General features: G+C 39.3%; 1 protein-coding gene across 1 annotated transcript in view; it reads right to left on the reverse strand.

The window, feature by feature from the left end:
- Positions 1-471: 471 nt before the first annotated feature.
- The window catches only part of cacna1g (calcium channel, voltage-dependent, T type, alpha 1G subunit), a 436,435-nt gene continuing 417,085 nt past the window's right edge, over positions 472-19,821 (reverse strand). Inside the window, exons 35-38 of the mRNA XM_034708799.1 lie at positions 17,098-17,250; positions 7,771-7,966; positions 7,322-7,491; positions 472-2,126 (exon numbers count right to left, since the gene is read on the reverse strand). Of these exons, the coding sequence (XP_034564690.1) occupies positions 1,104-2,126; positions 7,322-7,491; positions 7,771-7,966; positions 17,098-17,250 (1,542 nt within the window). The 3' untranslated portion in view covers positions 472-1,103. The remainder of the gene's footprint in view (positions 2,127-7,321; positions 7,492-7,770; positions 7,967-17,097; positions 17,251-19,821) is intronic.

The following is a 19,821-nucleotide window of genomic DNA, read 5'->3' on the forward strand; positions in this document are numbered from 1 at the left end:
CTAACGCTTCAACCAAATGGGCCGTTCCATAATGCTACGTTATGACTAATGGTCCCGTTTGTGTAATGGCTGGACGTGGATACGGGCCTTGCTCCTGAACATGGAGGGCACACTGTTGGTAGAAGTCAAACTCAAAGTCATGTAAATAATAAATAATAAGAAACTTTATAATCAGTTAATCGTTTGTTTTTTCTATGTAAACATCTCCAGTCTTCTTCACATCCCTCGTTCAGAGACTTTGGTGCTCAAGAGAATCCTGCAATCAATGAAGGACAAATCAAACAGCCTCCTTCTCTTCTGACAATCAAACCAGCAGGTCTAATGAATGTGCTTAAAAATCCAAGCTCAGTTTAATGACTTGTTTTTATATATATATTTATATATTATTCCTACAAATACATGGTTTTCAGCACTTTGAAAAATGTTCACTTTCCTCAGTAAACCAAGAAAGCTAGAAATATCCTACAGTGAAAAAAAAAGACAAAGACAAACAATCTGACAAAGAAAGAAAGAAAGGAAGTCACAAAGAAAGACGTAAAGGTAACTACTGAGTGAAATTAAAAAACAACATCCTGTACAAACGCTGCTATGGCCCAATAATTTAAGAAAATAGTGTCTCTAAAACGTTCATATTGCTTTGTACCTCCACTGACTACGCAGAGCCCGCCCCGTGCAACACCAGGCAGTTCAGTCGGCCACCAGAGAGGGCGCCGCATCCCGAGGGCTGATGTCACTGGGTCAAGCTGCAGCCAGTGGCATGCAGGCATAGCAGAAGAGAAACAGTCCAACTGTTGTTGTTGTTGTTTCGTGTGTCTCCTTCTTTTCTGGTTGTTTTGGCAGTAACAATACAAAGACGAAGAGGGATGGTCTCACTACGACAGTCCTCCTCACGAGACCGAGGACGTGTTCACTGTTTGTAGTTTCACCATTATTACTTTCTACAGCATTATTACTAGAACTATCACCATCACAGACACACAGAGTGCATCGTGTGTTTATGTGCGTGGAGGCTTGTCCAGCTCTGTGTGTGTGTGTGTGTGCGTGTGTGTGTGTGTGTGTGTGTGTGTGAGAGAGAGTGTGTGTGTGTGTTGCAGTATGTGTGTTCAGTGCTCAGAGCTTGTCTTCTCAAAGGAAAAACTGGGGAGAGTCAATAGCTTGGGGTTGGTGTTGGGGTTTGGTGAGCCTCCTTCCTGTCCTGATCCCTCTCCATTCCCCAGGTCAAAGGAGTCCTTGGATTCACTGGAGGGCGCTCTCCTCCTCAGGCAGCTGTCCCGGCTCGGCAGAGGAGGGGGCATCCCTAATCCCCCAAGCCCCACCCCCCCTAGTCCACCCAGGCCCGGGTAGAGGCCAGAATGCGGCTCTAGTCCATCAGGGGGGTCCACAGAGATGCATGGTGGGCTCATCTTCTTCTTGCGACGTGGTGAGGTCTGGGTGGGGGTCTGGCTGTGGATCTGAAGGCTGTCGGCCCGGGACACAAAGCCAGAGGAGGTGGAGGTGGTGCTGCGCTGGGGGCTGGACTCCACCGAGGAGCAGACCTCTACGGAGTGACGTCGTGGGTCGTCCAGCCAGGAGTACGGCCGAGGCCGGGGCAGGAGGGTGCTGCGGCCGTGTGTGTCCACGCTGTGGAACCTCTTCAGCTGCCTCAAACATGGACCCGGGCTCTCCTGGTGGTCTGCCAAGTCGCCGTAACCCTCATTACCTCCGACGCCACTGTCCTCTGTCGTAACGTCAACACTGCCCGCAAACCCTGTGCACGTTATGAGCGACACTTCCTGATCCACAGAGGTGTCCTGCTGGTGCAGCCTGGCTGGTAGAGGGGGAGGAGGTGGGGAGGAGGAGGAGGAGGAGGAGGAAGGAGAGTAGGAGGCGAGGCAGTGCTGGTCGTGATGCTGGGTATGCACGCTGCTGGGACGCGAGGGTTTAGGGGAAGCACCTGGTGTGGCAGGGACCAGGCAGAGAGCAGGCTGCTGCTGATGATGATGATGGGAGCAAGGGGAGGGGGAGGTGGAGGAAGAGGATGTAGAGGGAGATGGGGGGAGGCCCAGAGAAGCCACATTCACAAGTCCTTCAATGCTCTCCCCTCCCTCTGGGCACAGGGCCTCCTGAGAATCAGTAGACACTGCAACCTGAAGACGCGGCATGGAGAGGTTGAATGAAGGAGGGCAGGAGAGAAGACCAGGGAGATGTAGGTCAATGTGATGACAGGAATGAAGGAAGGGAGCAGGGGTCAGGGGAGGTGAAAGGGAAGACTAGTTAGTTCAAGGAGATGAAGATGTGAAGCATTAGTTTGGGTCAGAGTTCAGTGTTCAGCTCCTTCCTGATCTTTCATCGGAGGATTGGAGCGGGGAACATTCAGATCAGAGCTTTTATTTTGACTCCTTGACTTTTTGGTTCCTAAGTTGAGAGGTGATACCAATCAGTGTTCTCAAAGTTGAGACAACATGTCACTACTAGGGTTGCAAAATTCTGGGAACTTTCAAAGTTGGAAACTTTCCATGGGAATTAACAGGAATAAATCAGGATATGACTAAATTGAAGGTTGGCTCTTAATAGGGAACTTAAATATAGTTGTGGAAAATATATTTGATCATAATCCTGACTAAAACAACCAGATTTCATGCAAGTACAGTTGAATATCTCTGCTATTCCTCAATCACATGCAAATAGCACACTGCTTACTGCAGGGCTATCGAGACCACGCCCCCTACATGCACTGTGCATTCCTGCATCACATGCACAGATGACTTCTAGAATCCTGCAGAGGCTAGGCTTGAGAAGCTTGAGGGAAGATGCTTTTTGATTTGCATGTTGAATGAGACTTTGCTGGAGGGAGAGCGGCTCTTTTCATTTAACATTTTGAATGGGACTTTGTTGGGATTGCACTGTTGTTAATTTTTGAATGGGTTGGGTTGGGGGGATGAGTAATATTTAAGTCAACATTCATGTTTTTGTTCTTCAATGAAAGAATTGATTGTTCAATAAAATATTGAACACTTGATAAAGTTCTACTTACAAATGAATCTGTTTTAATTGTATTATTTTGGATGGATGTCTGCTTATAACAAAACAAATATGTATGCTTGGATATGATACCTTTCCATTAAATTACCCTCAATTCCCATTAATTCCCATAAATTCTAATTAATTCCAATAAATTCCCATTCATTCCAAGCTAATTGCCAATAATTCCCATTCGTTCCCAAAAATTCCCATTAATTCCCATTAATTCCCATCAATTCCAAGCTAATTCCCATTAATTCCCCAAAATTCCCATTAATTCCCATTAATTCCAAGCTATATGCCATTAATTCCCATTTGTTCCCATTTGTTCCCATTAATTCCCATTAATTCCAAGCTAATTGCCATTAATTCCCATTCATTCCCATTCATTCCCATTAATTCCCATTAATTCCAGGCTATATGCCATTAATTCCCATTTGTTCCCAAAAATTCCCATTAATTCCAAGCTAATTGCCATTAATTCCCATTCGTTCCCAAAAATTCCCATTAATTCCCATCAATTCCAAGCTAATTGCCATTAATTCCCATTAATTCCCAAAAATTCCCATTAATTCCAAGCTATATGCCATTAATTCCCATTTGTTCCCAAAAATTCCCATTCATTCCCATTAATTCCAAGCTAATTGCCATTAATTCCCATTCGTTCCCAAAAAATCCCATTAATTCCCATTAAGTCCCATTAATTCCAAGCTAATTGCCATTAATTCCCATTCGTTCCCAAAAATTCCCATTAATTCCAAGCTAATTGCCATTAATTCCCAAAAATTCCCATTAATTCCCACTGAATCCCATGAATTCCCATTAAGCCCCATACATACCCATAATTCCCATGGAAAGCTTCCTATTTACAATATTTCCAAAATTTCCCAGCTTAACTTCCCATGGGAATTTACTGAAAATGTTCCATCCCTTTGCAACCCTAGTCCCTACAGTTTGGTAAGAATTGATTTCAGCTGGAATGAAAAGGCGAGTTGAGCTCGACCTGAGGCACTGAACTCTGAGTCAGACTGCTTGACCCTCTGACTTTTGACCTTTCACACGTAACTTTGTATGACATAACTTAAGAGTCGATTTGAAACCCAATTCACTCAATTCAGCTCAGAGGCCAACAGTCAGAGGGGGAACATGACGTGTAACTGCTGTAGGAGAGGGAGCGTTAGTAAGCACAAAGGTTGCTTCAACTCAAACAATGTTCTCTTGAACGTATGACTTGAGAAAAGGCAAACTGAAAGATCTTGAGAGATGAGGAGAAGAGGCATGCTTTCTTTTTTCTTGTTTTTTTGAGCACTTTGAGAAATGTTTGGAAACGTGCGTGTTCCCCTGCATGAGTCTGAATAATGTGATCACAGAGACATCTAGTGGTCAAAGATATCAAACCACACCTGGCCAATCACCAGCCACAGCACCACATCACATAGTCACCAATAATAAGAGTGAACACTTCAATACTACTACAAAATTATCTAAGAATTTTGAGGCAAAATTAAGTCACGACTATGTACCGTACAAGCACTAGTGTAGTCAATAAAAAATCACAAGTGCTCCCTCACCGTGGTCCTGTGGGTACAAAATGTCCAAATGCATATGAACAGTGCTCACTGTTCTGTAGCAATACCCTGAGTTATAAAGTTTATCATGTTGTAAGTGTACCACATGTTGGGCATCACTGTATGTCTGGAACACATCAGTCCCTCTGTTACTCTAATGTGGCAGTGTGCATTGACACACCAAGCTCCTGCTCTCATAAGTATGATAACTCCCTTTAAAGATGTTTCAGGCAGAGCGACCCGAGAGAGAGTTTGGATGCTTTGTGGCTGATGATTAGCTGCAGATTCTATCCATGAGTGACAAAGGGAAGCCGGTGTGTGTTAATCTGTTGTTTCTCTTCTAGAAAAATGAACATGGAGTCCAGTGTTTCTGAAAGGCCGAGTGTTGGCTCCACTTTGGGACAGTTTCAGAAACAGGAGTATCTGTGTTTGAGGAGTAGCTCAGGGTCAGGCGGCTTTTGGGCCCAACTGAGCTGAAATCAGAAAGTGACGGATACGGTGAGGTGGATGAAAGAGCGGACAGAGAGAGAGATAGAGAGAGAGGGATGTCAGGGGGAAGGAGAGAAAGGAGGAAGAAAAGTGACACGTCTTTAGATCATGCAAGAAGACAATAGATTCAGGAGGAAGCCGTTTCCCTGTGTGAAAGAGGGTGAATCCCAAAGCTCTTAACTTCAGTCTCCTCTCTCCTCTCTCCTCTCTCCTCTCTCCTCTGCCGAACAGAGCTCTCTTAATGCTGCTCAGAGGACAGAGGAGACTAATCGGAGGAGTCATGACAGAGGACACACGAGAGCAGACTTTGGTGAGGTCTTTTCACTGACAGACACGCCCCCTTATCGAATATCTCTCACTGATTGGACGCTGAAGTGGATTGGACTTCTCTGACAATTCACATCACCTGAGTTTAATAACGGCGAAAAGACAGACCTTAAAACAGTCACCAGGTTGCCCCAATAAGTCTCTAAAGACTCTTCAGCTAGTTCAAAACACTGCAGCTCAAGTACTGACTAGAACCAGGAAGAGAGAGCACATCTCTCCCGTGTTAGCTTCTCTACACTGACTCCCCTTAAAATCTAGACTAGAATTTAAAATCCTTTTACTGACCTACAAAGCTCTTAATGATCAGACACCTTCATATCTTAAAGAGCTCATAGTGCCCTATTATCCCTCTAGAACACTACGCTCCCAACATGCAGGCCTGCTGGTCCTACCTAAAGTGTCTAAAAGTAGTATGGGAGGTAGAACCTTCAGTTATCAGGCCCCTCTCCTTTGGAATCATCTACCAGTCAGGGTCCGGGAGGCAGACACCCTCTCTACTTTTAAGAGTAGGCTTCAAACTTTCCTTTTGATAAAGCTTATAGTCAGAGCTGGATCAGGCTTGGACCAGCTCTTAGTTATGCTGCTATAGGGTTGCCGGGGGAACTGGTTCACTGACACACTGGGATCCTATCTCACCCCCTTCCCCCACAACCCCCTCATCACTCACTTTTACTCTCCCTGTCCCATTAAAGTTACTAACCATAGACCTTTCTGGAGTCCCTGAGCTCCCTTGTCTCGTAGGTTCCTCTGAGCTGCCGTAGACGTCCTCCTGCTGTGGACGTTCCAGACCCCAGCTGGTCGGGCGATCTGGACTCCAGCGGCAACAGCTATTACTACTCGTCTCATCACTATCACCGCTTCTTCTCTCTCTTATTCCCCTCTATCCCTCTTTCCAGACCCAACTCGGTCGGAAGGTAGAACCTTCAGTTATCAGGCCCCTCTCCTTTGGAATCATCAACCAGTCAGGGTCCGGGAGGCAGACACCCTCTCTACTTTTAAGAGTAGGCTTCAAACTTTCCTTTTTGATAAAGCTTATAGTTAGAGCTGGATCAGGCTTGGACCAACTCTTAGTTATGCTGCTATAGGCTTAAACTGCCAGGGGAACTGGCACACTGACACACTGGGATCCTATCACACCCCCTTCCCCTCAATCCCCTCATCACTTACTTTAACTCTTCCTGTCCCATTAAAGTTACTAACCATAGACCTTTCTGGAGTCCCTGAGCTCCCTTGTCTCGTAGGTTCCTCTGAGCTGACGTAGACGTCCCCCTGCTGTGGACGTTCCAGACTCCAGCTGATACGGACGTGCTGGACTCCAGCGGCAACAGCTTCTACTACTCGTCTCATCACTTCCACCCCTCCCTCTCTCTCTTATTCTCCTCTATTCCTCTTTCCAGACCCAACTCGGTCGAGGCAGATGTCTGTCTAACATGAGTCTGGTTCTGCTCGAGGTTTCTGCCTGTTAAAGGAAGTTTGTCCTCTCTGCTGTAACTAGCTAAATACTGTGATGTGCAATGCTCATGATGGATTAAGGTGGGGTCAGACTGAGTCTTATCCTGTCTTGGTGTTGGGTCTCTGTTCATAATTTGACATAGAGTGGTCTAGACCTGCTCTGTTTGTAAAAGAGTCTTGAGATAATGTTTGTTGTGATTTGGCGCTATACAAATAAAGACTGATTGATTGATCACTAAGGGTGCCCTGAAACAAACCTCAAAACAGTCTCTAAAGCCCTCTCCTTCTCTTCATGTCCTTGTATCTCTGGTGGGAGGGACGAAGATGCAAGTGGAAGACGCGAGGATGGAACTTGAAGAGCTTTAAGATGCACCCAGAGTCACAAATCCACAAAAACCAGACCCAGTGACATACAAAAACTGTTACAAATGGTTTAGATGAGACAGGGAAAGACTATAACACTGATCACATCCTGATGTACTCACCTGTCTGCGGAGGGTCCGGCTAAGTGTGTGTGCCCGCCTGGGAGGGGGGAGTCTGGGTATACTTTCCGAGTCTGAGTGGCTGTGAGGGCTGATGGGTCGGAACAGATCGGAGGGGACTGTCAGCTGCCGCGAAGACTCTTCTGGCTGTGAACGTACTGAGCCACGGGAGCCTGAACACAACACACAGCGGGTTGATTAGACAGGTAGATAACATCATGTGGATTCTTACAGGTGGACTTGTGGAGGGAAGCAACATATTTGATAACTCGCAGCGTAGTCGTCACCGCTCAGCTTCACTGTTTCTGATGAGTTATCAAATATGTTGCTTCAATGTTTGCTATCAGGAAGCAGCATTTGTCAGGTGGTATAGACTGTCAGAGCAAAATGGCGTTCATGATAACACGGAGAAACGATCCTAAAAGAGAAGGACTCATTATACTGGGACTGACCTCTCTGAGCTCTGTGAGAGTCCAGTATGTGCTGGGGAGCCTGTGCCTGTGCTTGAAGCTGTGCTGAAGCGAGAGGTGGATGCAAGGGGAGGAACATGTAGCTGTCGTTTGGCAGGGAGTGTGTGCGTCCCACTGTAGGCTTCCTGACACTCAGCAGGTTGCCCTCTAGTGACTCCCCGGGATCAAGCTGCTCTGACTGAGGAGAGAGAAGAGGGGATCAGGGTCCCTCTGGAGCTGGAGGGTTTGGGGCTAACTCAAGCACTCGCACACTCTGACACAACCACAGCTGAGTTAAGATACGATGTGAACAAAGAGGCAGGGGTCGTCAGCGTACACGGAGGACACACAGGATCTCTACACGTTGGAGTGGACTGGCACAGAGCTGCCACAGATCACAGAAACATGCTCACTGGTCTTTGAATGTTAATCAGAGGAACACGTCTGCGTCTTTGAGCGTCTTTGAGCGTGTTTCACCCTCGCAGCTTTGTAACTTTGAGCCTTTTCTGTGATTGTGTGTCAGCTGGGGCAGTTTCCTGCAGCCCGTCCAAAACAGAACCATTCATCACAGAACTACTGGAGCTCTAACCATGTTTCTCCAAACTACTACATCGCCGGAGGGACAGAGGACAGGTCACACATTTAACAGGAAGACTGAGGAAAGACTTGGACCCACATAGAAAGCACACAGGAAAAAACATTGAGAGAAGAAGAAGGAAAGGGGGACAGGGAGAGCAAGAGAGAAAGAAGGTAGAGGAGAAGACGAGACAGTAATAAGAGGTAGAGGAAGGACAGAGAGAAAATTGCGAACTGGCAGGAGGCGCACTATTCTACTGGACTGGACTGGACTGGACTGGACTGGAGAGTAACACACATTAGGCTGGAAAGGTGGAATGAAAAAGAGAAGTTGGAGGGCACATGGTTAGATTCTCCAGGGTCTTTCAAAGCCTCCTGCTCTCCTCTACCTCTCTACTGTTCTTTGTGTTTGTCCCGGCACCAGTTAACAGAGACTTCATGGGCCAGCTGTGGTTCTTAGATCAATGATATAGAACTGATCCCTCTGCATCAGCGGTCTGGGTGTGCAGCGTGGGCCAAGGTTACAGCATCCCTCTGTGGGGAAGACGGACGAGCCGGGTGTGATGGGATCGTTAATGAGCCTAAGTGCTTGTTAATTATACGCAGACACCCCGATGACATTCAATTCACTCTCAGTTTAAGAGGGGGCGTCCTCTACCTTAATGACAGTCATGATGTGTTGGTGTAGATTCATCCTGCTGCATACATTAGCTGTTCTGCATGACACTGTGTCGTGATGTACAGAGGTTAAATGGTTGAGCTATGAGAGAGCTGTGATGTGAAAAAGTCTCATCAAGAGTTTAAGTGTTCAGTTTAAATGTTAGTACTTCTTTAATTTGGGTCTGGACATTTTCTGAAAGGATACAGTAAATAAATATTTAACTTCAAACAATCATAGAGGGATAAAGTTGGTAGAGTGATCAAGAAATCAGTCAATCTTCCTTCTTTTACAAAATTATTATTATTATTATTATTATTATTATTATTATTATTATTATTATTATTATTATTATTATTATTTGTATTTTAATATTATTTTGTGATTGTTTTGTTGTATTTTTAATTTAAGATTATATTTATATGTCATAAATCTTATTTTTTATTATTTGTCAATCGCATTTTCGTTAATTCATTATTTTGATTATTATTATTGTTATTAGTATTATTATTATTATTATTATTATTATTATTATTATTATTATTAGTAGTATTAGCATTATTAGTATTATTATTATTATTAGTACTATTATTGTAACACTATTTTGTCATTTATTTTGCTTTTTTATTTTAAATTATATTACATATCATATTTTTTTTATTAAATCCCACTCTCTTTATTTCATTATTAATATTATTATCATTATTATCATTATTATTATTATTATTTGTATTTGTATTTTAATATTATTTTGTGATATTTTTGTTGTATTTTTAATTTAAGATTATATTTATATATCATAAATCTTATTTTTTATTATTTGTCAATCGCATTTTCGTTATTTCATTATTTTTATTATTATTATTGTTATTAGTATTATTAGTATTATTATTATTATTAGTATTATTATTATTAGTATTATTAGTATTATTATTGTAACACTATTTTGTCATTAATTTTGCTTTTTTATTTTAAATTATATTATATATCATATATATTTTTAATTAAATCCCACTCTCTTTATTCCATTATTATTATTATTATTATTTGTATTTTAATATTATTTTGTGATTGTTTTGTTGTATTTTTAATCTAAGATTATATTTATATATCACAAATACTATTTTTTATCATTTGTAAATCGCATTTTCGTTATTTCTTTATTATTATTATTATTATTATTTTTTAAATTATTATTATTATTATTATTATTAGTGGTAGTAGTAGTATTATTGTAACACTATTTTGTCATTTATTTCGCTTTATTTTTAAATATATTATATATCATATATGTTTTTATTAAATCCCACTCTCTTTATTTCTTTATTATTATTATTATTATTATTATTATTATTATTTTTATACATTTTTTTATGTATAAATGTATTTTATTTAATGATTGCTCTTTCTGTTAATTATTTATTTAGCTGAACCCGCTCCTCAGATTTGTTTAATTATTTTCTCCCACCCAGTTAATCTCAAACCACTGTCCTATTTGCTACAATTAAACACACACACACACACACACACACACACACACACACACACACACACACACACACACACACACACACACACACACACACACACACACACTGTCACTGTTTTGTCTCCTCAGTGTTCACTTGTTGACATTCACATTGTTTTGTATGATATATTGAGTTGTCTTGTCTCTCACTCATCTTTTATCGTTCTGCAGCACTTTAATACAATTTTTTAAAAAGAAATCAGTCAGTCTAAGCCCAGATTACGGCTTAATTACAGCAGTAAGACATTCAGGACTCTGCTGACTCCCAGAGAAGGACCTGAGTTGTGGTGCCTATTCTGTTAATAAATATTTAAAGAGTTTGTTTCATGCTTTGTTATTTCACTTTACTTTTTATCTCTTCAATTAATCTTCTACAGCTCTGCACCACTATGCAGAGAAATGCTGGAGCTCTTTAAATAACACTCGCAGGAAACGGTGGTGGACTCGCCCTGAAGGCACAAGCAAGTGGAATTGTGGGTCAGAAAAGCTAAATGATGAGATGTTCAAAGCTGAGGAGAGCTGAATGCAGGGAACCTTCGTCTGTGGCATTAGGTGTTGCTTTCAGAAACAGTGGGATCGTTTTTAGTGTAAACACAACGCAGCTGTCTGGATTTATTTTCATCTTACTGGAAGTGAAAGCAGAAATGATCAGAAAAGTCTGATCTTATCTTGAGCCAGTTTAGCGTCCTGTTGATTGACCTGAGCTCACTACGTAACGTTACATGAGAGTAGTGCGGAGGCAGGAAGCTTTGGAAGTGCCCTGGAAAAGGAAGTACTACCAGATACAGCAGAAGGCAAGAGGAGGAACGAGGAGATGGAGAGAGAGAAAGAGAGAAACTGTCAGTACATTGCATTCCAGACTGCTTAGAAAGAAGGGGTTAAAATCATCAGGGGCCGAGTCGTCTGTCAGAGCTAGGGACCAGGACTTTTCAGAGGCCAGAGACAGAGCTTCCATCTCCGCTAGAGGGATCTAGGCAGGAAGAGACAATGGCTGATGAGCAGAGAAACACACATGGTGCTACACACACAAAGACCTGTAGCTACAAGAAGAATACATGTCTGAACAACGTATATAAAACTGTCTGTATGTAGCAGAGAAAACAACAGTAAGAAGACAACATGTATAACTGGAGACTACATGCAGGGTTTTCTGCTGCTAGACCTTTAAAACTAAACTCCTCCAAAAAAGTTTGGAAACATTATTTTGGTCAATTATACCCCCCCTTTAATAATACCAATATATTGTAATTTACATTGTTGGAAAGCCTGATTAGTCACCTTTACAACAAGGTATAACTTGTAAGGATTGCACTATTGTGGAATGAGCAACACAGCTAAATGTTTGGGTAGCGCTGCAAAGAAATGTGCCAAAATCCCCTGCAGTATCCTCCTGTTGGTGTTCACCTTGTTTTGAGCTTCAAGATTTGCCAGGTGTGTAACAGTCACAGGGGTATGACTGGGACCTGATACCTCCAGAATCTGGGACCTAACTCCATCCTCCAGGGTGACAACGCTCCAGGATCGTCACAGACTACCTCCAGAATCTGAGTGTGGCCTGCCGTGAGTCCAGACCTCAACCTCATTCAACACTTGTGGGATCATCTTGGGCATGCTGTACTTGCTAGAGTGATCAGATTTGTATTTTATTCTATTTTTATTTGATCTTTATTTTATTTTATTTTTATTAGATTTTTATTTTATTCTATTTTTATTAGATCTTTATTTTATTGTATTTTTATTACATCTTTATTTTATTTTATTCTATTTTATTAGAGCTTTATTTTTTTATTAGATCTTTATTTTATTTTATTGTATTTTATTAGATCTTTATTGTATTCTATTTTTATTAGATCTTTATTTTATTTTATTCTATTTTATTAGATCTTTATTTTATTTTATTCTATTTTATTAGATCTTTATTTTATTCTGTTTTTAATAGATCTTTAATTTATTATATTTTATTAGATCTTTATTTTATTCTGTTTTTAATAGATCTTTAATTTATTATATTTTATTAGATCTTTATTTTATTAGATTTTATTAGATTTGTATTTTATTCTATTTTTATTAGATCTTTATTTTATTCTATTTTTATTAGATTTTTATTTTATTCTATTTTTATTAGATCTTTATTTTATTCTATTTTTATTAGATTTTTATTTTATTCTATTTTTATTAGGTCTATATTTTATTTTTTATTAGATCTTTATTTTATTTCATTCTATTTGTATTCGATCTTTATTTTATTCTACTTTTTTAGATAAATATTTTATTCTATTTTATTAAATATTTATTTTATTCTGTTTTTATTTGATCTATATTTTATTTCATTGTATTTTTATTCGACCTTTATTTTATTGTATTCTATTTTTTATTTGATCCTTATTTTACTTTATCAAATTTTATTTGATATTTATTTTATTCTATTTTATTTGATATCTATTTTATTTATTCTATTTGTATTGGATCTGTATTTAATTTTTTTAATTTCATCTTTATTTAATTCTATTTTTATTTGATCTTATTTTATTATATTTTTATTCGATCTTTGTTTTATTCCATTTTATTTTTCCTTATTTTATTTTATTCCATTGTATTTGATCTTTTTTTATTTCATTCATATTCATATGTCATTTTATTCCTTATCCTATTGATATTTTGACTTTCTTATATACTCTTTATAAGAGCTCTGTAATGACTGAATTTCCTCCCTGTGATAAATGAAGTATTTCTGATTCTGATTCTAAATGTGACCGAGTCGGTGACCAGCATGAGGAGGAGGAGCCAGGCTGTTGTATCTGTTTATGGATCTTCCACGTATACTGAGGTCCCTGATAGTGTTACAAGAATAAAGAGTATAAATGGCCGACATGTGTTGTTTACTCCTGAGTACAGAGTGAACACCAACAGGAGAAGACTGCAGGGGACTCTGGCACATTTTGGGGGGCACACGTTTATCTGTGTTGCTGATTCCACAGAAGGACGATTCTTACAAGTCGTACCTCGTTGTAAAGGTGACTAATCAGGCTTTCTAATGATATAAAATACAACACCAACTGGTTTTATTTCAGGGGAGAAATTACTGCTGGAAATTATGTTTCTAAACGTTTTTAAGGAGTTTATATTGCTTGTATCGAGGGTCTACAAACATCAATAAAACAACATCATATAAACACACATATATACACATTCAAATGAACAGTCTTGTGATTTTGAACATAAGACAAACAGATTGACAAGATTTTGATAGAACAGGTATACACTTTGCAGTAACAATCAAGCCTTTAAGCAGAGGATGCAGTCATTTTGAATGCTTGGTACCACTGTGCAAAGGGGGGCTTATTGTTTTTCTTTTAAAGGTCACCAGATGTTTTAAATGCATAGACGCCGCCGTGTCCACTGCAGCTGGCAACGACGGATGAGAGAGCTTGGCCTGCAGCGGATCAGAGATGGACTGGACACAGATCTGATGGAAGTTCAATAGGTGCAAAAAAAACGGCGGCGGTGGACACGACACCGGACTATTCTTCATTACGTGAGTGGAACGGCTGATTTTGAGTCTTGTAGGTGAGGTACTCTCTGAAAGCCTAACAGGCCTCCTCAGCGGAGAGGGGCAGAAGGTAAAAACTTAATGGAAAGTATTTCAGCCAAAGTTGAGGAGGAGAACATTTGGCAACAGCATCAGATGACAACATCTCGTACCCACTTTAAGCTGTGGGAGATGGGACTCTGCGATGCTGATGTAAAGTGGACCAAATTTGCCAACAGTTGAGGAGAGAGTCACCCGGATGAATTATTCAGCGGCTCAGTGATCCATACTTTATTGATTGAGCCATTACTCTGCAGACTCGTGTGTTAGGGGGCGATCTGATGTGCTCGGGGAAACACTCGGGTGGGATACCGCTTTACTGCAATTGCTCTGCAAAGAGGGACTCACATTTCTAAACACACCATGTAAACACACAGACACTGAACACACAAAGCTGTATCAAAGAGACAGAATACACCCTTCACTGAGGGTGTCACAGAAGCAGCCACACGTGAATGAATAGAAGGACGTGGAGACATGAGGGAGGGAGGAGATCACAGCTGAGGCATGATATGACGCACTGCAGTGTGGAGGGCTGCGGGCTGATTAGGGAGGAGAAACAAAGTGGGGGAGTGGATACGACGATGGTATAGTGTCTGTAGGGCTGCACAATGAGCTCTCCTCGCTCTCCTAAAATAAACTAAAGACCTTTAGAAATTATTTCACTGCAGACTCTGTGCTCATAAAACTTTATCAGTCTTTGAATAAAAACTCTGGGAATAAGTTTGACCATTTCATTTTCATTATTATAAGTGGAGGACTCTGCCTAAAGTGAGTGTTCAGATAACTTCTCATATCTACTGCTCTCAAAAGTTAGCCAACCTCATTTCCATAATTAGAGAGTAATCTTCTTTATTTTAGAGGTCCATTCACCCGAATTAAAGTCATTTATTTTCCTACTTAACTCCAGCAAAGTGGCTCCAAACATTTAGTCTTGTGACTCATCAGACGAAGAAGCAGAGTCTACGGGATCATTGAAACTAAAATCTGATTTACTTTGTGAGTTCTTAGTCAGACAATTAAAGAATAATTCTACATACTTCTCATTATCCTGACTACTTTTGCTCTCTGATACTTTCGCATTTTCATCCAACATCATCTTTCTCTTGAATATTTGTTCTCTGGATAAAACTGTGCCCCATATTTCTAAAAGGGTGTGATTCTAACTGGTTTTAACAGACCACATCACATCCCTCCTCTCCTCTGGTTTCCTCTGCGTTTTAGATTTTAAGATTTTACTGACCACTTTGTTCCTGCTGCTATTACTGAGCTGAACAAGCAATAGCTTTTATTTTCCCACACAGTCAGCCTCCAATCTTATGACTTAAGCCCAGATTGGCTTATTTATTCATGTGATTCCATTGTTTTTATTGGTTGACTGTTTTCTGATATGCTTTTTAAATGGAACCTTTAGCACTTTTATCATTTTATCATTTTATCATGTCTATTCATTTTACCATTTTTAGTGTTACATTAGTTTTTAGGATATTTTTGGTATTTTTTGCACATTAAGTAGATTGTTCTGTCTGAAGTCTGTCTTGTAATTTTGTATCGACCTAACATCTCACTGGCTGCAAAACAAGTTTACCTACGGGTACAAATAAAGTCACCTGAACCTGAACCTGAACCTGAACTTTTAAAGCTCGTCTGGGTCTCACCCCAAACTACATTGCAGAAATGCTAACAAATTATGAGCCATCTCACGGCCTTAGATCCTCAGGTGGGGCACTTCTGGTCGTTCCAAAGTCGAGGCTCAAATCCAAAGGGGGCCGAGCTTTCTCCATCAGAGCTCCTCGACTTTGGAACGACCTACCTGAGGACATAAGGCTTGCAGAGTCAGTGACATCTTTTAAATCTCTTCTTATGACTCACTTTAAAAGACTTGATTCCTTTTTTTTTATCAAACTAATGAACTGTTTTAATTGTATTTGATCATTTATTATTATTTTTTTTCCTTTATCATTGTAATGCTGTTAATCTATCCTTTTCTATTTTCTCTAATGTGATGTCATCTACTTCTTAAAACCTTGTATTGTCCTTTAATGCTTTTTTTGAACTTATTTATTTATTTGTGTATTTATTTATTTGTTTTTATGTACTTATTCATTTATTTTTAATTAATGTATTAATTATATTAATTGTATTTATTTATGTATTTATGTATTTATTTATTTATTTATTTATTTATTTATTTATGTATTTATTTATTAATTAATTAATTAATTAATTAATTAATTTATGAATTAATTAATTTATTTATTTATTTATTAATTTATTTATTCATTCATTTTTTTATCTATGAATTTATTCGTTTATTTTTATTTATTTACTTATTCAAGTATTTTTGAAAAACCTCCATAACAATGATTTATTGGTCTACTGTCTCAATACTTTATTCTGTTTAATTTGCATTTATTCTTTTTAATCTTCTGCCTTGTATTTTGTTTTTGCATTGTTAGTATTTCTACACTCCTCTCTCTGTCTGTTAAAGGTTTACTTGGTCATTCAAATCCGGCCATAATTTGCTTGTCAGAGCACTTTGTAAACATTTGTTTTTTTAAGACGCTATACAAATAAAGTTATTATTATGTTATTTTGTTTTTATTTTTTTTATTTTATTAATATTTATATCTTATTTTATTCCTTCTTCTATTAATACTTATTCATTCTTACATACTGTTTATAAGAGCTCAGTAATTTGTAAAATGTATAAATATGTGAGCTGAAAATTAACACTGAAAAAATCACATTCTATGCCGTTTATGCCAAACTTGAAAGTTGTGCATCTAAAACCAAAGCTACAGTTGTTCTTTGCTCTCTTGGAGAAAACTAAACTGTCTGAAACCTCCTTGGGTTTTACTCTAATACTCAGAATCCTTCAGCTTTTAGTTCTAATGTGCAGCCCTACATGTTGGACAGAAAAAAGACCCACTGAATGAATAAAATGAAGAGTGAGTCATCATTCTCGTGGTTATTGACCTTCTTGTCGGCGCTGTGCTTGCTGGGCTTGGGGGGCAGAGCGTAGTAGTGGCAGATTGAGCCGGACAGGTTGTCCATCAGACTCAACTCTCCCTCCATTGAACCCTGGATGACCAGGGAGACCGAGTCAAACAGCGCTCTCCGCTGGACAAACTTCATATCAAGCAAAGAGAGAAGACAGAAGAAAGAAACAGAAACAGAAGATGAGAGATCAGACAAGAATGAGGGGAAGGAGAAAGATAGAAGACACGAGCATTAATGTGGAAGAAAGGCAGAGAAAGAAAAAGACAATTAATAAAGTGGAAACAGAAACAAACACAAATAAGACAAAAGAGAAACACCTCTAAAACACAGAATCAATAAATATCCAGATCAATGATTTCATGCAGCACACATCCACAGATACATAACAACCTCATCCACATCCACCCTCTGCTCCACTGTATTACTGATCAAATCCACAAGAGCGCACTACAACACTGCGGTGGATCTGGCCTCAGGTCTAGAGGAGAGACTGCAGATTTAACTAAATATTTTGAAGAACAGCAGAGGAAGACTGATAACATCTTAGAGGGGGAAAAACAGCGATAGTGAGACCTCTATTTCCTATCCCCCCCCCCCCAAAAAAACCCCTGCTGTCTGGAAATAGCTGTTGAAGTGAACAACAAGGCCCCGTGGTCCAGCTTTCCCATGGCACTGTGACCTATCTATGACTGGCATGTCATTGCAGCACACACACAGAACACACACATAACACACACATAGTCTTGTGCTTACACAAACTGCAAACCATTCTGATACTGGTCAGCATCGGCTGCTAAGAATAAACTGCATACCTTGACGTAAACTGCAACAATGGTCACTTTGAATGAAGCGTCTGATGTTTAAACTGATATTATGAGCCTGATGTTTGTTCCATCAGACGTTCATTCACACACTTCTTTTTCATATTATTTGAATTGTGTCTTACTGCTCTGACACAAAGTCAGTGAAGAGACATCCCTCCTAAGAGATCTATAATGTTGGGACAGCATGCAGCTTGCTCAGCATCCCTCTGTCCTCCTTCAGAACATGAACTTATGGTTCGGGCTGCAGTCAGAACTAATGACCAGAGAGTGAGGGGTCATCAGACCAGCTGCACAGCCTGGCCCCCTAGCAGGAAGTGACCTCAGAGCATCTGTTATGGCTCTCAGGATGCTGCGTAGTTCACTGAGAGCTCTCGATGCAGTAATGCAGCAGATATGCCCGTAGATAAGCAGGGTTATGTTTTTAAGATGTGGCATACTTGGCCTTGGAAACTGCAACCAGAAATCAGAGTTAGACAGATGAGGGTGGAGCTCACGGTCTCACATGGATCTACTCACCTCCATTGAGGGCTCCAGGCTTGATGGGGGTTTGATTATTTATTTATTATTTATTAAATTATTTGTTTAATCGTATTGACTTATTTATTTATTTATTAACTTATTTTATTTATTTTTATTGGCTTATTTATTTTTATTAACTTATTTATTTATATATTTATCTATTAAATTATTTATTTATTTTATTAACTTATTTATTTATTTGTATTGACTTAATTATTCTTCTTAAATTATTTATTTATATTAACTTATTTATTTATTTATTTTTATCAACTTATTTATTTATTTATTTATTTATTTATTTATTTATTTATTTATTTATTTATGTATTTAAAAAAAAAAACTCTTTACAGGGCTGTAACGATTCATCTACTACATCAATGTATCCATTTATATTCCTATGATCTGACTACATCGATCTGTGCTCGGCAAGTTGGCCTTCCAGACGACATATATGGATCTAACATCGTTTTAAAAGGTAATAAATGGATTGTATCCATACTAGGAAATAACACATTGGATTTAAGCACGGCAGACTTTATATGGATGTGTTTTTTTTTTACACTTTTAATGATAAAGACGTTAAACGTTACTCAATTCAGGCTGCCTGTCTGTGACATCATCGCCACCGCCAGCAGACAACAAAACATAGCATGGCGGACGGCAGAGGAGAAGCCGGTGAGCCAGAAATGATCAAGCCACCATTAAGGTCCAGCGTGTGGAAACACTTTGGCTTTTACAAAGACGAAGATGTTCTAAATAAGTCGCTCTCTGTTTGTAGGATATGTAAAGGTCAAGTAAAGTACCATGGCAACGCCACAAATCTATCCAACCACCTACTAAGGCGCCATGGGATTTCAAACAACGCCGACCGTCCAGGCACCTCTTGCAGCGTTCCAAGGTAACATCAGCTCTGCAGAAGCCTCAGGCCTCTCCAGTATGTTTAGTCAGAGACGAGGACAAAACTCGGCTCGGGACAAAAACATCAACAACAGGACTCTAGGACTGTCCAGTATCAAGGTGTTTATCTCACAGTCACACTGGTGGAACTTTTGGCTAAAAAGTTACTGAATCGATTTCAAGTCACTGAATCGTTTTGGATCAAATCGTTCTAAATGAACCAATATCGTCCTTTAATCTTATCGGCAACAACAAATCATGATATGAATCAAATCATTGTTAAAAAGAATTGTCACACCCCTACCTCTTTAACAATGATTTACTGGTCTATTGTCTCTCCACTTTCTTCTGATCAATTCATTCTTTTCAATCTCTTGCGTTGAATTTTGTTTCTGCATTGTCAGAATTTCTTCACTCCTCTCTGTCTGTTAAAGGTTTCTTTAGTTATTCGAATCCTGCC

The sequence above is a fragment of the Notolabrus celidotus genome, chromosome 18 (genome assembly GCF_009762535.1).
Source record: "Notolabrus celidotus isolate fNotCel1 chromosome 18, fNotCel1.pri, whole genome shotgun sequence".
Lineage (NCBI taxonomy): Eukaryota > Metazoa > Chordata > Actinopteri > Labriformes > Labridae > Notolabrus > Notolabrus celidotus.